The sequence below is a fragment of the Bombina bombina genome, chromosome 12, assembly GCF_027579735.1.
Source record: "Bombina bombina isolate aBomBom1 chromosome 12, aBomBom1.pri, whole genome shotgun sequence".
Lineage (NCBI taxonomy): Eukaryota > Metazoa > Chordata > Amphibia > Anura > Bombinatoridae > Bombina > Bombina bombina.
This window is the reverse complement of record NC_069510.1, coordinates 35,273,011-35,300,140: the sequence shown is the minus strand read 5'-3', so window position 1 is coordinate 35,300,140 and position 27,130 is coordinate 35,273,011. Positions and strand designations below refer to the sequence as shown.

Below are 27,130 nucleotides of genomic sequence, written 5' to 3'. Positions count from 1 at the left end.
GACATGGGGTGTGGAGATTTTGGAAGAAGTGGGGGGGGAAATAAGAAGCTCAATTTTGGAAAGATTTAGCTTGAGGTAGTGAGAGGACATCCAAGATGGGATATGAGAGAGACAGTTAGTGACACAGGTTAGCAAGGAAGTAGATAGTTCTGGTGAAGAGAGGTAGATTTGGGTATTGTCGGCATACAGATTACAGTGAAACCTGTGGGATTTTATTAAGGAACTTAATGAGGACGTTTAGATTGAGAAGAGAAGGGGACCGAGGACAGAGCCTTGCGGTACCCCAACAGAAAGAGGTAACGGGCAGAGGATGCCCTAGAGAAGGCTACACTAAAGATACGGTTAGACAGATAGGAAGAGAACCAAGAGAGCCGTGTCGCAGATGCCGAAGGATTGGAGGGTATGGAGCAAAAGAGGGTGGTCGATAGTATCAAAGGCTGCAGACAGATCAAGGAGGATAAGTAAAGAGAAGTGGCAGTAGAATCCAGATTGCAGTGGATCAAGGAGGGAGTTTAATGTAAGTAAATGGGATAGACGTGCATGTACTAGCTTTTCAAGAAGCTTTGAGGCAAGAGGGAGTAGGGAAATAGGGCGGTAGTTGGATGGGGAGGTTGGATCGAGAGAAGGTTTTTTGAGGATTGGTGTGACTAATGCATGTTTAAGAGATTTGGGAACTATACCAGTGCTGAGGGAGAGGTTGAAGATGTGTGTGAGTATAGGGGTAAGGGTAGAAGAGAGGGATGGGAGTAGTTGTGAGGGGATGGGGTCGAGGGGACAGGAAGTGAGGTGAGAGGATAGTATAAGGGCAGAAGCTTCTTCCTCTGTAACAGGAGCAAAAGAGCTAAATGTATGTCTATGTGGGTTTTGGATGATTGTGAGCTTTTGAGGGGGTGGGAGACTGGTAGTATGTTGAGAGCCGATTTAATTTCTGATGTTGTCGATTTTGTTGTTGAAGTAGCTGGCAAAATCTTGAGCTGAGAGAAAAGTTGTGTTGGGAGGTGGGCGTGGGCGGAGAAGAGTATTGAATGTGGAGAACAGACGTTTTAGATTTGAAGAAAGAGTAGAGATAAGAGTGGAGAAGTAATGTTGCTTATATAGATTAAGGGCAGAGTAGTAAGAGTTCAAGATGAATTTATAGTGAAGAAAGCCAGCAGCACTCCGAGATTTCCTCCAGTGTCGCTCAGCAGTACGGGAACATTTACGTAGGTACCGTGTCAGAGGAGTATGCCAGGGCTGAAGATGAGTGTATGTTTTCCGAGCTATGGTAGGTGGGGCCAGATTATCAAGGACCGATGTAAGGGTGGAGTTATAGTGGCAGATAGCTTTATCAGGACAGGAGAAAGAGGGGATGGAAGAGAGAAGAGGGTTAAGAGAACTAGCGAGCTGTTGCTGATCTAGTGACTTGATACTTCTGTGAAGTTTAGTCTGAGGGGTAGAAGGAGGGAGAGTTGTAGGGAGGGAGGTGAGGTTACAAGTGAGGGGGTGGTGGTCAGAAAGAGGAAAAGGTGAGTTTGTGAAGTTTGAGATAGTGCATCGAAAGCTGAAAATCAGATTAAGGGAGTGACCATCTTTGTGAGTGGGAGAGTCAGTCCATTGTGACAGGCCGAAAGAGGAAGTGAGTTGCAGAAGTTGTTTTGCAGAGGAGGCAGTGAGATTATCAACAGGGAGGTTGAAGTCACTGAGAATGAGGGCAGGGGTATCAGAGGAAAGGAAGTAAGGTAGCCAGGTGGCAAAGTGATCTAGAAATAGAGTTGTGGAGCCAAGGGGGTGGTATAAGACTGCAACGCGTAAAGAGAGGGGAGAGAATAAGCGAATCATGTGTGTTTCAAATGAAGAAAATGTAAGGGAAGAGAAGGGCTGTATTTGTTGAAAGGTGCAACGAGAGGAAAGTAAAATACCAACACCACCTCCTTGTCTACTGTCAGACCTAGGAGTGAGACTGAAGTTGAGACCCCCATGTGACAGTGCAGCAGAGGAAGCAGTGTCTGAAGGAGAGAGCCAGGTTTCTGTGAGAGCCAGAAGATTGAGAGAGTGGGAGATAAAGAGGTCATGGGTAGAAGTGAGCTTGTTGCAAACAGAGCGAGAGTTCCAAAGTGCGCAAGTGAAGGGGGTGGTGGCTTTAGATGCAAGAGGAATGAGATTAAGGTTACCAGAGTTTTGTTTTTTAAGTCTATTGAAGGGTACACGTGGGTGTGCAGGGCAAGGAATTTGTGGGGGACCAGGTTTAGGGGAGATGTCGCCAGCAGCTAGTATGAGCAAGAGGGAGAGTGACATGAGATGCAGATTTGCAGTAGTGAGACTGTTTTTGTGATGAGTTGCAATGGGGAGAGAGAGTCTTTAGGAATGAGTTCATGAATACAAAAGTAAGGTAAGGTTAAGAGAGATGGGCTAAAGAGCAGTGCAGGTGTTGAACAGCCAAAAGGTGGCAAAAAAGATATTTTGCATTTTCACAAAATAGTCAGTGTATAAAACTCAGTATTAAAACAGAACTTGCCTTATCCCTTGTCCAATCCTTGTATAATTCGTTGTGCCTCACTTATAAATGTTCACTTAAGAGATGTGAACAGATGATCTTACACTATTACTATCTAACCTACATTGCTAACCACTGCATTGCTTTCCGCATAGCAGTGTTACATTTATAGGCCAGAGCATTCAGCTGAATGCAATAAATTAGGTAATGACCTGATCAAAGACAGTCAAAAGGACAATTGGGAATATTTGATTCAGGGCGAGATAAGTTAAAAATAACAGACAATAGAATTTGTTGGAGGCTGTGGTTAAACCATTAGTGAAATTATAAATTTAGGAATAAAACAAGTATTTGCAAGGTTTGAACATCACATAGATAAAGGCAAGATATCAGCAGGGTAAATACATAATTAATTATACAGCCAAATGCAAAAAGAGAGGCTTGCAATACAGATGACACAAAAACAGGGAAATTGGCAGGATTTGAATGCAGGGATCCAATTCACATACCATACCATGTGTGTGGTGTGTTGTATAAGAGTGTGTGTTGTTTATGAGGGGTGTGTGTTGTATACATGTGTGTGAGATGTACACGTGTGTGAGATGTGTGTGTGTTGTACACATTTGTGTGTGTTGTACACGTGTGTGTGTGTTGTACACGTGTGTGTGTGTGTTGTACACGTGTGTGTGTTGTATACATGTGTGTGAGATGTACACGTGTGTGTGATGTACACGTGTGTGAGATGTTTGTGTGTTGTATACACATGTGTGTTGTGTACACGTGTGTGAGATGTACACGTGTGTGAGATGTACACGTGTGTGAGATGTGTGTGTTGTATACGTGTGTGTGGGATGTACACTGTGTGAGTTGAACATGTGTGTGTGTGTGTGTTGTACACGTGTGTGTTGTATACATGTGTGTGTGTGTTGTGTGAGAGTGTATGTGGTGTGTGTTTTATAAGAGTATGAGGGGGGTGTTGTATAAATGTGTGTGTGTGTTGCATGAGAGTGTGGTGTGTGTGTGTGTGTGTTGTATGAGAGTGTGGTGTGTGTGTGTTATTACCTTTTACAGCACTTTCAACTTTGACTACAATCAGGAATTAAAGGGCCATAATACCCAAATGTTTAAACACTTGAAACTGATGCAGTATATCTGTAAAAAGCTGACTAGAAAATATCACCTGAACATCTCTATGTAAAAAAGAAAGATATTTTACCTCAAAAGTTCCTCAGTAGCCACATCCCATTGTAAAGGATTTCTAAGCAGCATATTAGTATGTCTGTCCTGGGTAGGGTTGCCACTCATCCCTTAAAATACAGAACACTTATAAGTTACACATGCTGCAGGGTGGAATATGAATAGTGCTGTCCAGAAACACAATACATGTTCCTCCCTGCACCATGAGTAACTCATAAGTGTCCAGGAAAACATGGATGAGGTGGCAACTCTAGTCCTGGGACAGCTGAAAGGATGAGCCTGGTGCACTCTCATCTTATTTCACCAATCAGGTAAAGGAAGTTTACTATGAATTCTCATGAGAGTTAAGTCAAATCTCATGAGATCACAGTAAAAGAGTTCATGACCTCAGCAATGCTGATGCTGATTGGTTGCTGTTCATTTCTCAATTTTTTTTATTTTTTTCCCTGCAGCTGGGAGCAGCTGAGTATAACTTTTTACACAGAACTTACTCTACTGAGCTGAGGAGATTGTGAGGTCAAATATCTTCCTTTTTTACATAGAGATGCTCAGGTGATATTTTCCTGTCAGCTTTTTACAGTTCTACTGCATCAGATAGAAGTGATTTAGCATATGAGTATTATGTCCCTTTAAGTGCACACACATTTCAGTGACTTTGCCAAAAATTGTAGCTATCGTGTATATTACTTTGGAAATTTTTAGACCAAGCATAAAAATAGGGTTGAAAAGGTAAGTAGTATCATGGCACTAGGTCTTGGTAAAAGATTTATCTTCACTGACATAATCTTGCTGGATACAACTACATTAGCGTGGTCACTACTCTCTTCATGCAATCGCTTTTCCTCCTCTGCCTGCAGCTTTCTTTAAAAAACGGTTCTTTTATAGGAATCCATTACAGGTGGCGGGTTTGTAAAGGGTGGGCACATCTTAGGGAGCATATATTTGTGCATCCTGTAATAGAAGCAGCGCAAATTTACAGATCAGTGGCGTTGCCAGTTGGTGACAGCTGTACCTTGCACTTTGGTTTAGCTCACACAAGAAAGAGAGTTAGCTTTACATTTTTTTTCTTACACAGTTTAAGTTGCATAACAAACATAAAAAGCCCTCAAGGATAATACAGAACAATGCAGATCCTGCGCTGCATTGCCCACGCTAAACTGAGGTGCATGATATGGCTTGTCAATAAGACCGCATCACTGACCTGTGAATGTGCCTCTCTTCTGTCACAGGGTGTAAAAAGACCTAAGCTTCAAAATGGTGGCGCTTTACTAACCGGCCACTTGGGTTGAAATAATAGAACGGATTTAAAGGAATACTAAACCCAATTTTTTTCTTTCATGATTCGGATAGAACATGCCATTTTAAGCAACTTTCTCATTTACTCCAATTATCAATTTTTCTTCGTTCTATTGCTATCTTTATTTGAAGAAAAAAAGAAATGTAAATTTTAGGAGCTGGCCCATTTTTGGTTCAGCACTCTGGATAGTGCTTGCTTATTGGTGGCTTCTTTGGTCACCAATCGGCAAGCGATACCGAGGTGGTGAACCAAAAATGGGCCTGCTCCTACGCTTTAAATTCTTGCTTTTCAAATAAAGATAGCGAGAGAACTAATAAAAATTGAGAAAAGGAGTAAATTAGAAAGTTGCTTAAAATTGCGTGCTCTATAGAGTCTATCTTATTCATGAAAGAAAACATTTGGGTTTAGTATCCCTTTAAAGAGAATTACAGGTACAGCAGCAACAACAGTATCATGCTGAGTAGTAACCAAGCTATTGTAGCTGTGCCCAGTAGTTTAATATCCCTTCAAGATTAGAGATAAAAGGCCCGGTAATTAAGCACCTTTTATTTTATAGAATCAGCACCAACTATCAAATATATTAAGTAACCTGCAGACGTGTAAATGCTACTTGCTTTCTGATTGGGAAAAGATTCAGAAGATAAAAATTCCATTTAAAGGGACAGTTTAGTCAAAATTAAACTTCATGAATCAGATAGGGCACGCAGTTTTAAACAACTTTCCAATTTACTTTCATTATCAAATTTGCTTTGCTCTCTCTGTATTCTTTGTACTTGAAAGCTAAACCTAGGTAGGCTCATATGCTAATTTCTAAGCCCTTGAAGGCCGCCTCTTATCTGTGTGAGTTTTCAGTTTTTCACAGCTAGACAGCGCTAGTTCATGTATGCCATATAGATAACACGGTGCTCACTCCTGTGGAGGGCGTGTAATTTTAATCCCTTAGGAACTACAGCACTTTTTGCATTTTCTGACCATTTAGGACCAGGGCTATTTTTGCATTTCTGCAGTGTTTGTGTTTAGCTGTAATTTTCCTCTTACTCATTTACTGTACCCATACATATTATATATAATTTTTCTCGCCATTAAATTGACTTTCTAAAGATACCATTATTTTCATCATATCGTATACTTTACTATAAATTATTTTTATAAAATATGAGAAAAAACCCCACACATTTTCTAACTTTGACCCCCAAAATCTGTTACACTTCTACAACCACCAAAAAACACCCATGTTAAATAGTTTCTAAATTTTGTCCTGACTTTAGAAATACCCAATGTTAACACGTTCTTTGGTTTTTTTTGCAAGTTATAGGGCAATAAGTACAAGTAGCACTTTGCTATTTCCAAACCACTTTTTTTCAAAATTAGCGCTAGTTACATTGGAACCCTGATATCTGTTAGGAATCCCTGAATATCCCTTGACATGTATATATTTTTTTTTAGAAGACAACCCTAAGTATTGATCTAGGCCCATTTTAATATATTTCATTCCACCATTTCACTGTCAAATGCGATCAAATAAAAAAAATTGTTCACTTTTTCTCAAATTTTGTCACAAACTTTAGGTTTCTCACTGAAATTATTTACAAACAGTTTGTGCAATTATGGCACAAATGGTTGTAAATGCTTCTCTGGGATCCCCTTTGTTCAGAAATAGCAGACTTGTATGGCTTTGGCGTTGCGTTTTGGTAATTAGAAGGCCGCTAAATGCCACAGCGCACCACACATGTATTATGCCCAGCAGTGAAGGGGTTAATTAGGGAGCTTGTAGGGTTAATTTTAGCTTTAGTGTAGTAGACAACCCAAAGTATTGATCTAGGCCCATTTTGGTATAGTTCATGCCACCATTTCACCGCCAAATGCGATCAAATAATTTTTTTTCCCACAAACTTTAGGTTTCTCACTGAAATTATTTACCAACAGCTTGTGCAATTATGGCACAAATGGTTGTAAATGCTTCTCTGGGATCCCCTTTGTTCAGAAATAGCAGACATATATGGCTTTGGCGTTGCCTTTTGGTTATTAGAAGGCCGCTAAATTCCGCTGCGCACCACACGTGTATTATGCCCAGCAGTGAAGGGGTTAATTAGGTAGCTTGTAGGGAGCTTGCAGGGTTAATTTTAGCTTTAGTTTAGAGATTAGCAATCACATGACACATCACACCCCTTGATACCTCCCAAACAGCTCTCTTACCACCCCCACCCCACAATTGTCCCGCCATCTTAAGTACTAGCAGAAAGTCTACCAGTACTAAAATAAAAGTTTTTTATTTTTTTATTTAAAAACGTATTCTGCTGTGTAGGATCCCCCCATAGCCCTGAACCTCCCTGATCCCCCCTCCAAACAGCTCTCTGACCCTCCCCCTCTACCTTATTGGGAGCCATCTTGGGTACTGGCAGCTGTCTGCTAGTACCCAGTTTGCCTAAAAATACGTTATTTTTTATAATAAATTTAAAATATTTCTGTAGTGTAGCCGACCACTCAATATCCAACCCCCCACCCCCTCCTAGATCCCTTAGCCAAAAATTCCCACCCTCCACAGTCCTTTCCCCCACCGTATGGCATAAATGTATTGTTTCATAGTGTAGTAGTTTTTTTGTAGGACGTAGCCTGTACGTTGTTGGTCCTTAAGGGGTTAAACAACTTTCCAATTTACTTTTATCACCAATTTTGCTTTGTTCTCTTAGTATTCTTAGTTGAAAGCTAAACCTAGGAGGTTCATATGCTAATTTCTTAGACCTTGAAGGCCATCTTAGTTGACAGTTTTTCACCACTAGAGGGCATTAGTTCATGTGTTTTATATAGACAACACTGTGCTCACGCACGTGAAGTTACCTAGGAGTGAGCACTGATTGGCTAAAATGCAAGTTTGTCAAAAGAACTGAAATAAGGGGGCAGTTTGCAGAGGCTTAGATACAAAGTAATCACAGAGGTATAAAGTATATTATTATAACTGTGTTGGTTACGCAAAACTGGGGAATGGGTAATAAAGGGATTATCTATCTTTATAAACAACAAAAAGTCTGGTGTTGACTGTCCCTTTAACCAACTTTCTAATTTACTCGTATTATCAATTTAGTTTCGTTCTCTTGGTATCATTATTTAAAAAAGCTGGAAAGTAAGCTTAGAAGCCGGGCCCATTTTTGGTTCAGCACCTGGGTAGCGCTTGATGATTGGTGGCTAAATGTAGCCATCCAATCAGCAGGCAAGCTAGCCAGGTGCTGAGCCAAAAATGGGCCTTTATAAACAAGCTCATTGTCTAATCTGTATACTTTATTTTCTGAGACCAATATTGTGCATTCACACATTCTGTATCATCACCATCTGTACAAGGAGGAAATATAAAACAAAATATTTGCCAATCTAACGTCCTCATGCTCATTTAAAGGGACACTAAACCCAAATTAGTTCTTTCATGATTCAGATAGGGCAGCAATTTTAAGCAACTTTCTAAATTACTTCTATCAATTTATCTTTGTTCTTGTGCCATCTTTATTGAAAAAGTAGTAATGTAAAGCTTAGGAGACGACCCATTTTTGGTTCAGAACCTGGGTTACACTTGCTTATTGGTGGTTAAATGTAGCCACCAATAATCAAGTGCTATCCAGGGTGCTGAACCTAAAATGGGCTGGCTCCTAAGCTTTACATTACTACTTTTTCAATAAAGATAGCAAAGAAAAATTAATAATACGAGTAAATTAGAAAGTTGCTTAAAATTGCATGCTCTATCTGTATCATGAAAGAAAAACTTTGGGTTTAATATCCCTTTAAATGGAACATTAAACACTAAATAAATGCTGGAAAGAAAGACATATTAAAAGTAATGATTAAAAGATAAAGAGTAATGATTAGTAAAAGTAATGATTAAAAGATAAAGAGTAATGATTAGTAAAAGTAATGATTAAAAGATAAAGAGTAATGATTAGTAAAAGTAATGATTAAAAGATAAAGAGTAATGATTAGTAAAAGTAATGATTAAAAGATAAAGAGTAATGATTAGTAAAAGTAATGATTAAAAGATAAAGAGTAATGATTAGTAAAAGTAATGATTAAAAGATAAAGAGTAATGATTAGTAAAAGTAATGATTAAAAGATAAAGAGTAATGATTAGTAAAAGTAATGATTAAAAGATAAAGAGTAATGATTAGTAAAAGTAATGATTAAAAGATAAAGAGTAATGATTAGTAAAAGTAATGATTAAAAGATAAAGAGTAATGATTAGTAAAAGTAATGATTAAAAGATAAAGAGTAATGATTAGTAAAAGTAATGATTAAAAGATAAAGAGTAATGATTAGTAAAAGTAATGATTAAAAGATAAAGAGTAATGATTAGTAAAAGTAATGATTAAAAGATAAAGAGTAATGATTAGTAAAAGTAATGATTAAAAGATAAAGAGTAATGATTAGTAAAAGTAATGATTAAAAGATAAAGAGTAATGATTAGTAAAAGTAATGATTAAAAGATAAAGAGTAATGATTAGTAAAAGTAATGATTAAAAGATAAAGAGTAATGATTAGTAAAAGTAATGATTAAAAGATAAAGAGTAATGATTAGTAAAAGTAATGATTAAAAGATAAAGAGTAATGATTAGTAAAAGTAATGATTAAAAGATAAAGAGTAATGATTAGTAAAAGTAATGATTAAAAGATAAAGAGTAATGATTAGTAAAAGTAATGATTAAAAGATAAAGAGTAATGATTAGTAAAAGTAATGATTAAAAGATAAAGAGTAATGATTAGTAAAAGTAATGATTAAAAGATAAAGAGTAATGATTAGCCTGTAAAACTATGCAGATGTATTTTTGTACAAAAGGGTCAATGGAGTTTGTAACCAATGACAGTGGGTTAATTATGTAGTCTGTACTTGCACTTGTAAAAGGAATTAGAAAGCCCACAATTTTCAGAGTTAAAGGGACAGTCTATTTGAAAATATTTATTGTTTAACCCCTTAATGACAAGTGACGTACCAGGTACGTCCTGCAAAAACTTGCAGTTAGTGACAATGGACGTACCTGGTACGTCACTTGTCTAAGAGAGTGCTGGAAGCGATCGCAATCGCTTCCAGCAGCTCTCAGGGTATTGCAGTGATGCCTCGATATTGAGGCATCCTGCAATACCCTTTAGAAAGCATCCGATGCAGAGAGAGCCACTCTGTGGCCCTCTCTGCACCGGTAGCGATGGTGCCGGTTCGTTGGTGGGTGGGAGCGCAACAGGGAGGCGGGTGGGCGGCCCATCGCTACCCGGCATCCGGCTCCTGTTAGTGCAATGTGCACGCCGGGTGCCGGGAGCGTGCGGGGGCGCGCATGCGCGTGCGCGCGCGCGGGTGCGCGTGCGCGCGCGCGATTACCTACCCACACTGACACCAATGAGTGGGAAGAGGGGGGAAAAAGTAAATATATGAGGATCTGGGAGGGGGAGGGGGTTGGGGTATTGTGGGGGGCTGCTACACTACAGAAAAAATTAAAATGGTAATAAAAGATAATAAAAAAAACACTTTTTTGGGGGGCAAATTGGGTACTGGCAGACAGCTGCCAGTACCCAAGATGGCGGCAATTAGGTAGGGGAGAGGGTTAGAGAGCTGGGGGGGGGGGGATCATGGAGGTTGGGGCTAAGGCAGGAGTCCATCACAGCTAAAACATTTTATTTTTTTTTATTAAAAAAAAGAAAAACTCCTTTTATTTAGTACTGGCAGACTTTCTGCCAGTACTTAAGATGGCGGGGACAATTGTGGGGTGGGGGAGGGAAGAGAACTGTTTGGGAGGGATCAGGGGGTGGGATGTGTCAGGTGGGAGGCTGATCTCTACCCTAAAGCTAAAATTAACCCTGCAAGCTCCCTACAAGCTACCTAATTTAACCCCTTAACTGCTGGGCATAATTTACGTGTGGTGCGCAGCAGCATTTAGCGGCCTTCTACTTACCAAAAAGCAACCCCAAAGCCATATAAGTCTGCTATTTCTGAACAAAGGGGATCCCAAAGAAGCATTTACAACCATTTGTGCCTTAATTGCAGAAGCTGTTTGTAAATAATTTCAGTGGGAAACCTAAAGTTTGTGACAAAATTTGTGAAAAAGTGAACTTTTTTTTTTATTTGATGACATTTGGCGGTGAAATGGTGGCATGAAATATACCAAAATGGGCCTAGATCAATACTTTGGGTTGTCTTCTAAAAAAAAATATATACATGTCAAGGGATATTCAGGTATTCCTGACAGATATCAGGGTTCCAATGTAACTAGCGCTAATTTTGAAAAAAAGTTGTTTGGAAATAGCAAAGTGCTACTTGTATTTATGGCCCTATAACTTGCAAAAAAAGTAAAGAACATGTAAACATTGGGTATTTCTAAACTCAGGACAAAATTTAGAAACTATTTAGCATAGGTGTTTTTTGGTGATTGTAGATGTGTAACAGATTTTGGGGGTCAAAGTTAGAAAAAGTGTGTTTTTTTCAATTTTTTCCTCATATTTTATATTTTTTTTATAGGAAATTATAAGATATGATGAAAATAATGGTATCCTTAGAAAGTCCATTTAATGGCGAGAAAAACGGTATATAATATGTGTGGGTACAGTAAATGAGTAAGAGGGAAATTACAGCTAAACACAAACACTGCAGAAATGTAAAAATAGCCATTGTCATTAAGGGTAAGAAAATTGAAAAATGGTCCGGTCATTAAGGGGTTAAAAAGATAGATAACCCCTTTATTACCCATTCCCCAGTTTTGCATAACCAGCACTGTTATATTAATATACTTTATACCTCTGTGATTACCTTGTATCTAAGCTTCTGCAGACTGCCCCTTATCTCAGTGCACTTGAAAGACTTGCATTTTAGCCAATCGGTGCTGACTCCTAAATAACTCAATGGGAATGAGCACACTGTTATATATGAAACTCATTAACTAGCACTGTCTAACTGTGGAAAAACTGTAAAAATGTAGAGAGGTAAGTGGCGGTTTTCAAAGGTTTAAAAATCAGTTTGAGCCTACTTAGGTTTAGCTTTCAAAAAAGAATACCAAGAGAACAAAGTGAATTTGATGATAAAAGTAAATTGGAAAGTTGTTTAAAATTGCATGCCCTATCTGAATCATGAAGGTTTAATTTTGACTAGACTGTCCCTTTAAATGACAAAATAAATAATGTAAGTAAAAAGCAAAGTTGTTTTGCTAAACATAATTAAACATTTTATAGTACACTCAATGTGTTTAATATATTTATTTAATGGGTCATTATGTGTTTGATATAGATCAGCAATTAAAAGTATAGACATGTCAGAATTAAAATGTGCATGAGTGCATTTCAGTTTTAAATAGCATTGTTGTAATTTACTTCCACTAGCAAAAATGGTTCTAGTAACACCAATACTGTTTTTTTCCGTGGCATAAGCACATATGCTTACAGTCCAGAGACAAACCTTTTACAAAGCCTAAGTATGTTTATCTTATATCATTTGGAGTGGTGAGTTAGGGAACAATAGAAATTAACACTTCTACTAATCAAGCCATAACTTTGTAGCAAGTTGCAGGGTTAGGGTCCTGCAATGAGATTTTTTTTAAGTGAAAAACGTTCTGCAGGTCATTTTGAAATTAACACACAACCTCACACACAGATAGATACTCACTCTCAGCCTCACACACACATTCTGGGTAGAATTTGTCATCTGTTTCTCTTCATATACACATACACACGTGTGTGTGTAACATTAGGTTTGTTTTCTTAAAAGAAAAAAAAACACAACAACAAGCAAGCATTTACACTGACTCCATTATCAACTTGACTATGCCCGTTTTAAAATTACCATCAGAGCACCTACACATGTAAACACGGTGTCTGTGGACTCAAAGCATCTGTTATGGGGTTGTAAGGTTCCATCTGGGCACCATGAAGGAAGTGAGGGAAGCGGCTTCAAAGGTGTTCTTTGGCTGTTACCGGGAAGCGGCAGAACGCCCACAATCTGATGTCACAGCAGCAGGGCTCCCGGTATAAAAAAAGTTAAAGCGCAGGATCATAATTATTTCTGGACACCTGCAGCTTGGAGTAGCGTCTGCAATATCCTCCAAGGAGTGTAAGGCCACGGCAACTATTTCCTTCCCCAATAAATAGTAGGTGACACCCTGACATTTAAATTGCAGCTATCGAGCAAATTTAAACAAGCCATAATCCTTGGATCACTATAACTGAATGACCAAAACTATATTTGATTGTCAGGGTGCCACCTACTATTTATTGGGGAAGGAAAGAGTTGCCGTGGCCTTACACTCCTTGGAGGATATTGCAGACGCCACTCCAAGCTGCAAATGTCCAGAAATAATTATGATCCTGCGCTTTAACTTTTTTTATACCGGGAGCCCTGCTGCTGTGACATCAGATTGTGGGCGTTCTGCAGCTTCCCAGTAACAGCCAAAGAACACCTTTGAAGCTGCATCCCTTACTTCCTTCATGGTGCCCAGATGGAACCTTACAACCCCATAGCAGATGCTTTGAGTCCACGGACACCGTGGAGCCCTGGGAGTACGCCATGGGGGGGGGGGCTGGGGGAGAGGTTACAATGTAGGCCGGTGTTCTAAAATTTTCCAGGACCCATAGGAATGTGACGCGGTGCTGCTTTCATATGATTCCGGGAAAATGTTAGAACACTGGTGGTATGCTGCCAGAAAATTAAATTAAGCGATATTGCATGAAAGAAACCTGTTAAATAAAACTTAAATTAAAAAAAAAAAACATTTTTAAGTGCAAGCCCAAATTTTCCTGTGCTCCTTTCTGCAGTCATTCTGCCTTTTCTGTGATGACATCGCAGTATGTTCTGCCTTGGGGGGGGATGGTCCTGGATCCTATAAGAGGCCCTTCAGTCTCTTTTGCGCAGGTAATGGAAAAGCATCATTTTCATAATTCAATTACAGACAAGGTGGGCAAAATAATAAATAAATACACATAGCAAGTTCCCCCCCCCCCCCCCGATATATACTTAAAGGGACATGATACCCAAATGTTGAAAACATGAAAGTAATGCAGAATAGCTGTAAATAGCTGACTAGAAAATATCACCTGAACATCTCTAGGTAAAAAAGAAAGATATTTTACCTCAAAATGTCCTAAGTATTCACACCCCATTGTAAAGGACTTTAATCAGCAGATCAGTCTGCCTGTCCCGGGAACTGCAAGGGAGCTTGCCCCATACACACTCATATTATTTCCCTATTCAGTTTAAGGAAGTGTACTATGACATCTCATGACCTCAGCACTGCTGATGCTGATTGACTGCTGTTCATTTCTTCCTTTTTTTTTTTATTTATCTGCAGCTGGGCAGTAACTGAAAGCTAACTTTTTACAGAGCACTTATTCTAGTGAGCTGAGGAAATTTTGAGGTAAAATATCTTCCATTTTTACATAGAGATGTTAAGGTGATATTTTCCTGTCAGTTTTTTACAGTTATACTGCATCACATTTAAGTGATTTAGCATATGAGTATTATGTCCTTTTAAATATTTTTGGGGGAATTTAATTAATGACAAACTAACCCTCCTAAAATGTTTAGCTAGTGATCAAAAAAAATGTACCAATCATTCCAGCTCCCAAAATAATAGTCTTGCAGGTACCGAACCCTATTACGGTAACCTCTGTCCTCTCACCTGGTAAACTGTGGAAGTTGTCTGTAGGTTTCAGGGATGTCTAGCGGTTTGTATACAAAGTGCAGCAGCTCAGGAACACCCACCAAGGAAGCACTATACGAGCTGCCTCGAAGAGCATTGGACAAAGCCTGCAAAGAGTTCTGAGCTTCCATGGCCTCTTGAATCTTTTTTTTGCAGGCGGATACAGCGTAAAATGATTCTTTGTCTGTGGAAAGAAGCACTAGACAAACCGTGCACTGTGGGTCTAGGTATGAGATGTAAGCATAAAAGTAGCCATCTGGGTTAAAGCGCGGGAGGCAGATTGGTGTCCAGATCTCTCCTGCTTGGAAAGCAGAGGATGCACCAATGAGATTGAGAAGGAGATGGAGGTCTGCAGGGTCCAGACGACAGTCCTCAATTACTGCCCTCTCCTGCACAACAGTCACTAATTGCTGTTCTGCCACCAGTATAGAGAACACTAGGTTGGTGGTTATGGCCTTTGTGAGGATCGAGCTGAGAGAATCTCGTAAAGGGCTGGGAAGTGGCACGCAGCTTACAGCACGCAGCAGAAAACCTGGGTCTGTCTCTAACAAATCTAAAAGGCTGTCCAATATCTTCTCAGAACCAGTCAACAATCGCCGCAGGTCGTAGTTCTTCTTGCGCTCAAAGATCCTCGCCACGCTTGCTTGCGTGAGCATGCTGATGATCTGGTAGTACACATACTGCAACTCGAGTCTCAACTGCTCCTCCGTCTGAGGTGTACGGGACACAGAGACCAGCACAAGAGGTCCTTGTTGAAGGAAGACCACTTTCTGGTTGTCTAGGTGAGAAAAAAAAACAGAAGAGTTATTTATATGATCATCACAATGTGCAACTCAAAAAAAGTGCTGTTTGAAAGTAGCGAGAGCAACATTAGAAGAAGCAACTGACCATAGTTTCATGATACTGTTCTCTGCCCCACATTTAAATAGCTGCACATGCTGAGCACAACAGCCAATAAACACTAATACAGTCGTACAACTGGAGTTGGTCAGCTGATGGACATGGATAAAATTTAAAAAGTTGCAGTTGTTTGGAATCAGGTACTAATACAACTGTAAGAGTAGTCTGCCGGCAACCAAGCACTTATAAAGGATGTATTAGCCAGTGAGCACTAATGAGGTGCGCCTATCTTCCGATATATCAGTATGTGTCCGTCCTTAAAGTGAATGTCAAGTTTGATAAATCAGTGCCCGGTTTTTAAAAACCCTATTAAAAACAGGGGCACTTTCATTCATCAAACTTTACATTTCACTTGTTTTGTTAAATACTTACCTTTTAATCTTGAAAGCCGCTCCAGTGCTTCCCGCACCCATCGCAAGCCTCTTCATATGTCAAAAAATGACGAACCCGGCTTCCTTCATAGCCTCAGGCAATGATTCCCCTGGGGGGAGGAAGCCATGATTGGAGGATGCCGTATTCGTCATTGCTGACGTATGAAGTGAAGAGCGGCAGTAGGGGGAAATCGCTGGAGCGGCTTTTAAGATTAAAAGGTAAGTATTTTAACAAAACTAGTGAAATGTAAAGTTTGATGAATGAAAGTGCCCCTGTTTTTAATAGGGTTTTTAAAAACGGGGCATTGATTTATCAAACTTGACATTCACTTTAATGGAACTGTAAGGCTAAAATATAACTTAACCCCTTAAGGACCACAGCACTTTTCCATTTCCTGACCATTTGGGACAAGGCTATTTTAACATTTCTGCGGTGTTTGTGTTTAGCTGTAATTTTCCTCTTACTCATTTACTGTACCCACACATATTATATACCATTTTTCTCGCCATTAAATTGACTTTCTAAAGATACCATTATTTTCATCATATCTTATAATTTACTATTAAAAAAATTTATAAAATATGATGAAAAAATTGAAAAAAAACACACTTTTTCTAACTTTGACCCCCAAAATCGGTTACACACCTACAACCATTAAAAAACACATGCTAAATAGTTTCTAAATTTTGTCCTGAGTTTAGAAATACCCAATGTTTACATATTCTTTTTTTGCAAGTTATAGGGCAATAAGTACAAGTAGCACTTTGCTATTTCCAAACCATTTGTTTTCAAAATTAGTGACAGTTACATTGGAACACTGATGCCTGTCAGGAATCCCTGAATAACCCTTCACATGTATATTTTTATTTAGTAGACAACCCAAAGTATTGATCTAGGCCCATTTTGGTATATTTCATGCCACCATTTCACCACCAAATGCGATCAAATAAAAGAAAATTGTTCACTTTTTCACAAACTTTGGGTTTCTCACTGCTGAAATTATTTACAAACAGCTTGTGCAATTATGTCCTTTGTCGTTAAGGGTAGTTTTTTTGTAGGACGTACCTGGCACGTCCTCGGTTGTTAAGGGGTTAAAGGGATATGAAACTGACATTTTTTGTGATTTAGTCAGAGCATACCCTTTTAACCCCATCACGCGCAAATTTATTTGTCTACATCGAAACAAAGAGGTATATTTGATAATAGAATTTGAAGGGACATTAATAGCAATTATTCAGAACATGTAAAAAACAACGGAAAAAAAAAACTTTGCAAAAGTTCACTTTTATATACATATGAGTCTGTGATTGGCTGATGGCTGTCACATGATACAGAGGGCAGGGATATGGAAGAAATGTTTAAATTAGTCAGAAAAAAAACTCTAGTCATTTAAAATATAAAGTGTTATTGCATCATCTTGTGGATGGGTTAAGCACAAACTTAAAATTATTTATTTAAAAGTATTTAATTTTAACCCTAGAATAGTAAAATGTCAGTTTAGCTTGTCGATTTTTTTCTTTGCAAGCCCGTTTTTCTTCAGAAAATTTTCTTTGACAAGACTCTCCTTAAAGTGATGCTAAACTCTTTTTTTTGTAAATATTTTATTATATATCTTTTCATGTGACAACACTGAAGAAATGACACTTTGCTACAATGTAAAGTAGTGAGTGTACAGCCTGTATAACAGTGTAAATTTGCTGTCCCCTCAAAATAACTTAACACAGACAATAATATCTAAACCGTTGGCAACAAAAGTGACTACACCCCTAAGTGGAAATGTCCAAATTGGACCCAATTAGCCATTTTCCCTCCCTGGTGTCATGTGACTCGTTAGTGTTACAAGGTCTCAGGTGTGAATGGGGAGCAAGAGCGTTAAATTTGGTGTTATCGCTCTCACACTCTCTTGTACTGGTCACTGGAAGTTCAACATGGAACCTCATGGCAAAGAACTCGCTGAGGATCTGTGAAAAAGAATTGTTGCTCTACATAGAGATGGCCTAGGCTATAAGAAGATTGCCAAGACCCCGAAACTGAGCTGCAGCACAATGGGCAAGAACATACAGCTGTTTCACAGGACAGGTTCCACTCAGAACAGGCCTTGCCATGGTCAACCAAAGAAGTTGAGTGCACGTGCTCAGCGTCACATCCAGAAGTTGTCTTTGGGAAATAGACGTATGAGGGTTGCCAGGGTTGGGGGGTCAGCCTATCAGTGTTTAGAGCATATGTCGCACACTCGTGATGCACCGAAATGGAAATACTGGACCGAAACCGAACCAGAAAATCCAGGATGCACTTGGCCGAAAACCGAAATGGAAAATGTCTTTTTTTTTTTGCATAATTTGACTATTTATGAATGAATCGAATTAAATAAAATAACCACACTTTTATTGAAAGTAGCACACTAAAATTGGACAAATATGCTACACAATCATTTTACCCAAAAAAAAAAAAAAAAAAACCTGAAAAAAACGATAATGCCATTTTCGGCCAAAATGTTACTGCAACCGAAATTTTGGTGCATCCCTACTTAAAACAATATTAAATATCAATATACTGACTGTATTATTCTTTATTTAGTTCTACGTAACAGAATCAGATTTAACAGTATAGTCCTCGAAAACTATTATTATATGCAAAACAGTAAATCAAGTAATGAACTCAAACAGCAGCTCTAGGCTAGCATCAAATTTGAAATATGCTAAACAATAATGTTACCGAAAATAACAGGCAACAAAACGAAAAACTAAATAACCAAAAATACCCTTTTTCTGCGGCCGAAATTTCGGTGCATCCCTACCGCACACTGCATCAAATTGGTCTGCATAGCTGTCGTCCCAGAAGGAAGCCTCTTCTAAATATGATGCACAAGAAAGCCCGCAAACAGTTTGCTGAAGACAAGCAGACTAAGGACATGGATTACTGGAACCATGTCCTGTGGTCTGATGAGACCAAGATAAACTTATTTGGTTCAGATGGTGTCAAGCGTGTGGGGCGGCAACCAGGTGAGGAGTACAAAGACAAGTGTGTCTTGTCTACAGTCAAGCATGGTGGTGGGAGTGTCATGGTCTGGGCCTGCATGAGTGCACTGGGGAGCCACAATTCATTGAGGGAACCATGAATCAGCAGAGCATGATACCCTCCCTTCAGAGACTGGGCCACAGGGCAGTATTCCAACATGATAACGACCCCAAACACACCTCCAAGACGACCACTGCCTTGCTAAAGAAGCTGAGAATAAAAGGTGATTGACTGGCCAAGCATGTCTCCAGACCTAAACCCTATTGAGCATCTATGGGGCTTCCTCAAACGCAAGGTGGAGGAGCGCAAGGTCTCTAACATCCTCCAGCTCTGTGATGTCGTCATGGAGGAGTGGAAGAGGACTCCAGTGGCAACCTGTGAAGCTCTGGTGAACTCCATGCCCAAGAGGGGTTAAAGCAGTGCTGGAAAACAATGGTGGCCACACACAATATTGACACTTTGGGCTCAATTTGGACATTTCCACTTAGGGGTGTACTCACATTTGTTGCCAAAGGTTTAGAAATTAATGGCTGTGTGTTGAGTTATTTTGAGGGGACAGCAAATTTACACTGTTATACAGGCTGTACACTCACATTGTAGCAAAGTGTCATTTATTCAGTGTTGTCACATGAAAAGATATAATAAAATATTTACAAAAATGTGAGGGGTGTACTCACTTTTGTGAGATACTATATATATATATTTATTATGAATATTGCATAAATCTGCATGTCTATATGTGTGTACATATGTAGTTATGTCTTTATATGTATATATCTCTCTGTTAAAGCATCTGCCTTTTTTTCTAAAACCTGAGACCTCATATATTTAATCATGCTATAATAACACACACACTTAGCAGAGAAGATAAGGTAAGATACTGCAAAACAATACATGTTTTGCAAAGAAAATGTCAGTTACAAGCCTTGTCTACCCAATTAAGTCAGAATTGACTCCTCCAAATAATGCAGATGTTGGGGGAGTTAAGAGCATAAGAAAACAACTGCAGCATATAAGATGTTAATATATTCAGAAAATTTTCATATTTGTTTGGTATTTTAATTTGTTACAAGATTACAATAAAATCTTGTAATTACAGGGTGTGCCCTTTTAGAACTATCTGAAGACTGACATTGATTAATAGGAAGATATTAAAAGAAATGTACAATTATTGTTTCGTATAATTTTAGTTTTGTATAATTTAATATGCAATCAGTAATGTAACCCTACAACTGGGTTAAACACATAGGGAAACCTACTCTGGAGCCAGTGAATGGCGGGTTTGTACTGCTGAAACAGCTGTTTCTTGCTTGGGACCACCAGTTCTCAGTGGCTCCCAAGTAGGACCCTTGCAAGTGTTAAGCACACTTTAATGAATTAGAGCATATAGTTTTCCACTGCTATGTTCCTTTACTAATAGTTTGGAAGGAGATACCAGGAATTTGCAAATACATATTCAATATAGACAGATTTTTTAGGCTCTACATTACACCACACTGGGTTTCCCTCCAGATGGCGAACTTAAAGTATCAGGTATTATATTTAAAGGGACAGTAAGCCTTATTATAAAGAATAACCCATAACAAAAACTTACCCCAGTACTGATTTTTTAATGATACCCCTCTTGCAGAATTTGTTTAATAATATAATTCTGAATCAAAAGAAGCCCTGCAAAGACGCCCAACCACTACAGCTATATTTTTCTTATTAGACTGATAAGACAGTCTAGACCAAAGTTTCTCAACCGCGGTCCTCAAGTACCCCCAACAGTCCAAGTTTTCATTATAGCTAAACTAGAGCACAGGTGAAATAATCAGCTGATCAGCAACCATGGTAACAAACCTGCTCTCACCATCAGATAATTATTTCCTGTGTGCTCTAATTCAGCTATAATGAACCTGGACAGTTGGGGGAACTTGAGGACTGCGGTTGAGAAATACTAGTCTAGAGACAACCAGAAGCGCACCATTGCTCTATTGGCCAGTTCTATGAAGGCGCTTACAAGATGAACACCATGGCAGGGGTGGTTCGTTTACATCTAATAAGAATACCACGTAGATTACAAGTTATGAGCGCTATTGGGAATTTAACGAACGCAACAAAAGCGTTATTTCACCCTCTATAGCGCAGCCATTACAAGTTTTGAAACAGCCGGCTTGTGCGTGCGATATAGTTGTGTTGAGCTCCATACCGCACAAAATACAAGCGCTGTTTTGACGTGCTTGTGCACGCTTTCTCCACAGACATCAATGGGGAGAGCGGGTTGGAAAAAAAACCTAACACCTGTGATTGTAGAATCAAAAGCTCCGTTATGCAGCGCCATTAATGTTTATGTGAAAAAAAAGTAACATTTAAAACCTAACACCCTAACATAAACCCTAAATCTAGACAACCCTAATCTGCTGCCCCCGACATCGCCGACACCTACATACCGTTTTTAAACCCTAATCTGCCGCTCCCGTTATCACCTCCACCGAAATAAATCTATTAACCCCTAATCTGCCGCTCCTGATATCACTGCCACTATACTAAAGTTATTAACCCCTATTCCCTCGCACACCAACATCGCCTACACTATAATAAATCTATTAACCTCTATTCCGCCGCTCCCCAACATCGCCACAACTAAATAAAGCTATTAACCCCTAAACCTCCGGCCTCCCACATCACTACCACTAAATAAGCCTATTAACCCCTAAACCACAAGCCCCCCACATCACAACAACCGAAATTAAACTATTAACTCTTAAACCTAACCCTAAACCTAACACCCCCTAACTTTAACATAATTAAAATAGAGCTAAATTAAAGTTACAATTATTAACTAAATAATACCCATTTAAAACTAAATACAAATTTACATGTGAAATAAAACCTAAGCTAAGTACAATATAACTAATAGTTACATTGTACCTAGCTTAGGTTTTATTTTTATTTCACTGGTAAGTTCGTATTTATTTTAACTAGGTAGACTAGTTAGTAAATATTTATTAACTATTTACTAACTACCTAGTTAAAATAAATACAAACTTACTTGTGAAATAAAACCTAACCTGCCTTACACTAAAACCTAAAATTACAAAAATAAAAAACACTAAAATTACAAAAAATAAAAAAACTACTATTACAAAAAACAAATGAAATTATCCAAAATGATAAAAAACAGAATTTATGCTTACCTGATAAATTACTTTCTCCAACGGTGTGTCCGGTCCACGGCGTCATCCTTACTTGTGGGATATTCTCTTCCCCAACAGGAAATGGCAAAGAGTCCCAGCAAAGCTGGTCACATGATCCCTCCTAGGCTCCGCCCACCCCAGTCATTCGACCGACGGACAGGAGGAAATATATATAGGAGAAACCATATGATACCGTGGTGACTGTAGTTAGAGAAAATAATTCATCAGACCTGATTAAAAAACCAGGGCGGGCCGTGGACCGGACACACCGTTGAAGAAAGTAATTTATCAGGTAAGCATAAATTCTGTTTTCTCCAACATTGGTGTGTCCGGTCCACGGCGTCATCCTTACTTGTGGGAACCAATACCAAAGCTTTAGGACACGGATGAAGGGAGGGAGCAAATCAGGTCACCTAAATGGAAGGCACCACGGCTTGCAAAACCTTTCTCCCAAAAATAGCCTCCGAAGAAGCAAAAGTATCAAATTTGTAAAATTTGGCAAAAGTGTGCAGTGACGACCAAGTCGCTGCCTTACATATCTGGTCAACAGAAGCCTCGTTCTTGAATGCCCATGTGGAAGCCACAGCCCTAGTGGAGTGAGCTGTGATTCTTTCAGGAGGCTGCCGTCCGGCAGTCTCATAAGCCAATCGGATAATGCTTTTAAGCCAAAAGGAAAGAGAGGTAGAAGTCGCTTTTTGACCTCTCCTTTTACCAGAATAAACAACAAACAAGGAAGATGTTTGTCTGAAATCTTTAGTAGCCTCTAAATAGAATTTTAGAGCACGGACTACATCCAAATTGTGTAACAAACGTTCCTTCTTTGAAACTGGATTCGGACACAAAGAAGGTACAACTATCTCCTGGTTAATATTTTTGTTAGAAACAACTTTAGGAAGAAAACCAGCATTAGTACGCAAAACCACCTTATCTGCATGGAACACCAGATAAGGAGGAGAACACTGCAGAGCAGATAACTCTGAAACTCTTCTGGCAGAAGAGATTGCAACCAAAAACAAAACTTTCCAAGATAGTAACTTAATATCTACGGAATGTAAGGGTTCAAACGGAACCCCTTGAAGAACTGAAAGAACTAGATTTAAACTCCAGGGAGGAGTCAAAGGTCTGTAAACAGGCTTGATCCTAACCAGAGCCTGAACAAATGCTTGAACATCTGGCATAGCTGCCAGTCGTTTGTGTAGTAAGACAGATAAAGCAGAAATCTGTCCCTTTAGAGAACTTGCAGATAATCCTTTCTCCAAACCTTCTTGTAGAAAGGATAGAATCTTAGGAATCTTTATCTTGTTCCATGGCAATCCTTTGGATTCACACTAACAGATATATTTTTTCCATATTTTATGGTAAATTTTTCTAGTTACAGGCTTTCTAGCCTGAATCAGAGTATCTATTACAGAATCTGAAAACCCACGCTTTGATAAAATCAAGCGTTCAATCTCCAAGCCGTCAGCTGGAGGGAAACCAGATTCGGATGTTCGAATGGACCTTGAACAAGAAGGTCCTGTCTCAAAGGTAGCTTCCATGGTGGAGCCGATGACATATTCACCAGGTCTGCGTACCAAGTCCTGCGTGGCCACGCAGGAGCTATCAAGATCACCGAAGCCCTCTCCTGATTGATCCTGGCTACCAGCCTGGGAATGAGAGGAAACGGTGGGAATACATAAGCTAGGTTGAAGGTCCAAGCTGCTACTAGTGCATCTACTAGAGTCGCCTTGGGATCCCTAGATCTGGACCCGTAGCAAGGAACCTTGAAGTTCTGACGAGACGCCATCAGATCCATGTCTGGAATGCCCCATAATTGAGTTATTTGGGCAAAGATTTCCGGATGGAGTTCCCACTCCCCCGGATGGAATGTCTGACGACTCAGAAAATCCGCTTCCCAATTTTCCACTCCTGGGATGTGGATCGCAGACAAGTGGCAGGAGTGATCCTCCGCCCATTGAATTATTTTGGTCACTTCTTCCATCGCCAGGGAACTCCTTGTTCCCCCCTGATGATTGATATATGCAACAGTCGTCATGTTGTCTGATTGAAACCTTATGAATTTGGCCTTTGCTAGATGAGGCCAAGCTTTGAGAGCATTGAATATCGCTCTCAGTTCCAGAATGTTTATCGGGAGAAGAGATTCTTCCCGAGTCCATAGACCCTGAGCTTTCAGGGGTTCCCAGACCGCGCCCCAGCCCACCAGGCTGGCGTCGGTCGTGACAATGACCCACTCTGGTCTGCGGAAGCTCATTCCCTGTGACAGATTGTCCAGGGTCAGCCACCAACGGAGTGAATCTCTGGTCTTTTGATCTACTTGAATCGTCGGAGACAAGCCTGTATAATCCCCATTCCACTGTCTGAGCATGCACAGTTGTAATGGTCTTAGATGAATTTGTGCATAAGGAACTATGTCCATTGTTGCAACCATCAATCCTATTACTTCCATGCACTGCGCTATGGAAGGACGAAGAACAGAATGAAGTACTTGACAAGAGCTTAGAATTTTTGATTTTCTGACCTCTGTCAGAAAAATCCTCATTTCTAAGGAATCTATTATTGTTCCCAAGAAGGGAACTCTTGTTAACGGGGACAGAGAACTTTTTTCTTTGTTCACCTTCCATCCGTGAGATCTGAGAAAGGCTAGGACGATGTCCGTATGAGCCTTTGCTTTTGACAGAGACGACGCTTGAATCAGGATGTCGTCCAAGTAAGGTACTACTGCAATGCCCCTTGGTCTTAGAACCACTAGAAGGGACCCTAGTACCTTTGTGAAAATCCTTGGAGCAGTGGCTAATCCGAATGGAAGTGCCACAAACTGGTAATGCTTGTCCAGAAAAGCGAACCTTAGGAACTGATGATGTTCCTTGTGGATAGGAATATGTAGGTACGCATCCTTTAAATCCACGGTAGTCATAAATTGATTTTCCTGGATAGTAGGTAGGATCGTTCGAATAGTTTCCATTTTGAACGATGGTACCCTGAGAAATTTGTTTAGGATCTTGAGATCCAAAATTGGTCTGAATGTTCCCTCTTTTTTGGGAACTATGAACAGGTTGGAATAAAAACCCATCCCTTGTTCTCTTATTGGAACTGGATGAATCACTCCCATCCTTAACAGGTCTTCTACACAATGTAAGAATGCCTGTCTTTTTATTTGGTTTGAAGATAATTGAGACCTGTGGAACCTTCCCCTTGGGGGTAGTTCCTTGAATTCCAGGAGATAACCTTGAGAAACTATTTCTAGCGCCCAAGGATCCTGAACATCTCTTGCCCAAGCCTGAGCAAAGAGAGAAAGTCTGCCCCCCACCAGATCCGGTCCCGGATCGGGGGCTATCCCTTCATGCTGATTTGGTAGCAGTGGTAGGCTTCTTGGCCTGTTTACCCTTGTTCCAGCCTTGCATTGGTTTCCAGGCTGGTTTGGGTTGTGAAGTATTACCCTCTTGCTTAGAGGATGTAGAATTAGAGGCTGGTCCATTTCTGCGAAAGGGACGAAAATTAGGTTTATTTTTAGCCTTAAAAGACCTATCCTGTGGGAGGGCGTGGCCCTTTCCCCCAGTGATGTCTGAAATAATCTCTATCAAATCAGGTCCAAATAATGTTTTTCCTTTGAAAGGAATGTTAAGCAATTTTGTCTTGGAAGACACATCCGCTGACCAAGACTTTAGCCAAAGCGCTCTGTGCGCCACGATAGCAAACCCTGAATTTTTCGCCGCTAATCTAGCTAATTGCAAAGCGGCATCTAAAATAAAAGAGTTAGCCAATTTAAGTGCTTGAACTCTGTCCATAACCTCCTCATACGAAGATTCTTTATTGAGCGATTTTTCTAGTTCCTCGAACCAGAAACACGCTGCCGTAGTGACAGGAACAATGCATGAAATTGGTTGTAGACGGTAACCTTGCTGTACAAAAATCTTTTTAAGCAAACCCTCTAATTTCTTATCCATAGGATATTTGAAAGCACAACTATCTTCGATAGGAATAGTAGTGCGTTTGTTTAGAGTAGAAACCGCCCCCTCGACCTTGGGGACTGTCTGCCATAAGTCCTTTCTGGGGTCGACTATAGGAAATAATTTCTTAAATATAGGGGGGGGGGGAAAGGTATGCCGGGCCTTTCCCACTCTTTATTTACTATGTCCGCCACCCGCTTGGGTATAGGAAAAGCGTCGGGGGGCACCGGAACCTCTAGGAACTTGTCCATCTTACATAATTTCTCTGGAATGACCAAATTGTCACAATCATCCAGAGTAGATAACACCTCCTTAAGCAGTGCGCAGAGATGTTCTAATTTAAATTTAAATGTCACAACATCAGGTTCAGCTTGATGAGAAATTTTTCCTGAATCTGAAATTTCTCCATCAGACAAAACCTCCCTCATGGCCCCTTGAGATTGGTGTGAGGGTATGTCAGAACAGTTATCATCAGCGTCCTCTCGCTCTTCAGTGTTTAAAACAGAGCAATCGCGCTTTCTCTGATAAGTAGGCATTTTGGATATAAGATTTGCTATGGAGTTATCCATTACAGCCGTTAATTGTTGCATGGTAATAAGTATTGGCGCACTATATGTACTAGGGGCCTCCTGTGTGGGCATAACTGGTGTAGACACAGTAGGGGATGTAGTATCATGTTTACTCCCTTCACTTGAGGAATCATCTTGGGCAATATCATTATCTGTGGCATTACTGTCCTTACTTTGTTTGGACACTATGGCACAATTATCACATAAATTTAAATGGGGAGACACATTGGCTTTCATACATATAGAACATAGCTTATCTGATGGTACAGACATGTTAAACAGGCTTAAACTTGTCAACAAAGCACAAAAAACGTTTTAAAATAAAACCGTTACTGTCACTTTAAATTTCAAACTGAAAACACTTTATTACTGAATATGTGAAAAAGTATGAAGGAATTGTTCAAAATTCACCAAAATTTCACCACAGTGTCTTAAAGCCTTAAAAGTATTGCACACCAAATTTCAGAGCTTTAACCCTTAAATTAACGGAACCGGAGCCGTTTTACATTTAACCCCTATACAGTCCCA

General features: G+C 39.6%; 1 protein-coding gene across 2 annotated transcripts in view; it reads right to left on the bottom strand.

The window, feature by feature from the left end:
• LOC128642801 (vacuolar fusion protein MON1 homolog B) overlaps window positions 1-27,130 on the bottom strand; it is a 64,439-nt gene that overhangs the window by 21,744 nt on the left and 15,565 nt on the right. For both annotated transcript variants that reach the window (XM_053695615.1, XM_053695614.1), the window contains exon 4: window positions 14,597-15,395. In XM_053695615.1, the coding sequence (XP_053551590.1) occupies window positions 14,597-15,395 (799 nt within the window). The remainder of the gene's footprint in view (window positions 1-14,596; window positions 15,396-27,130) is intronic.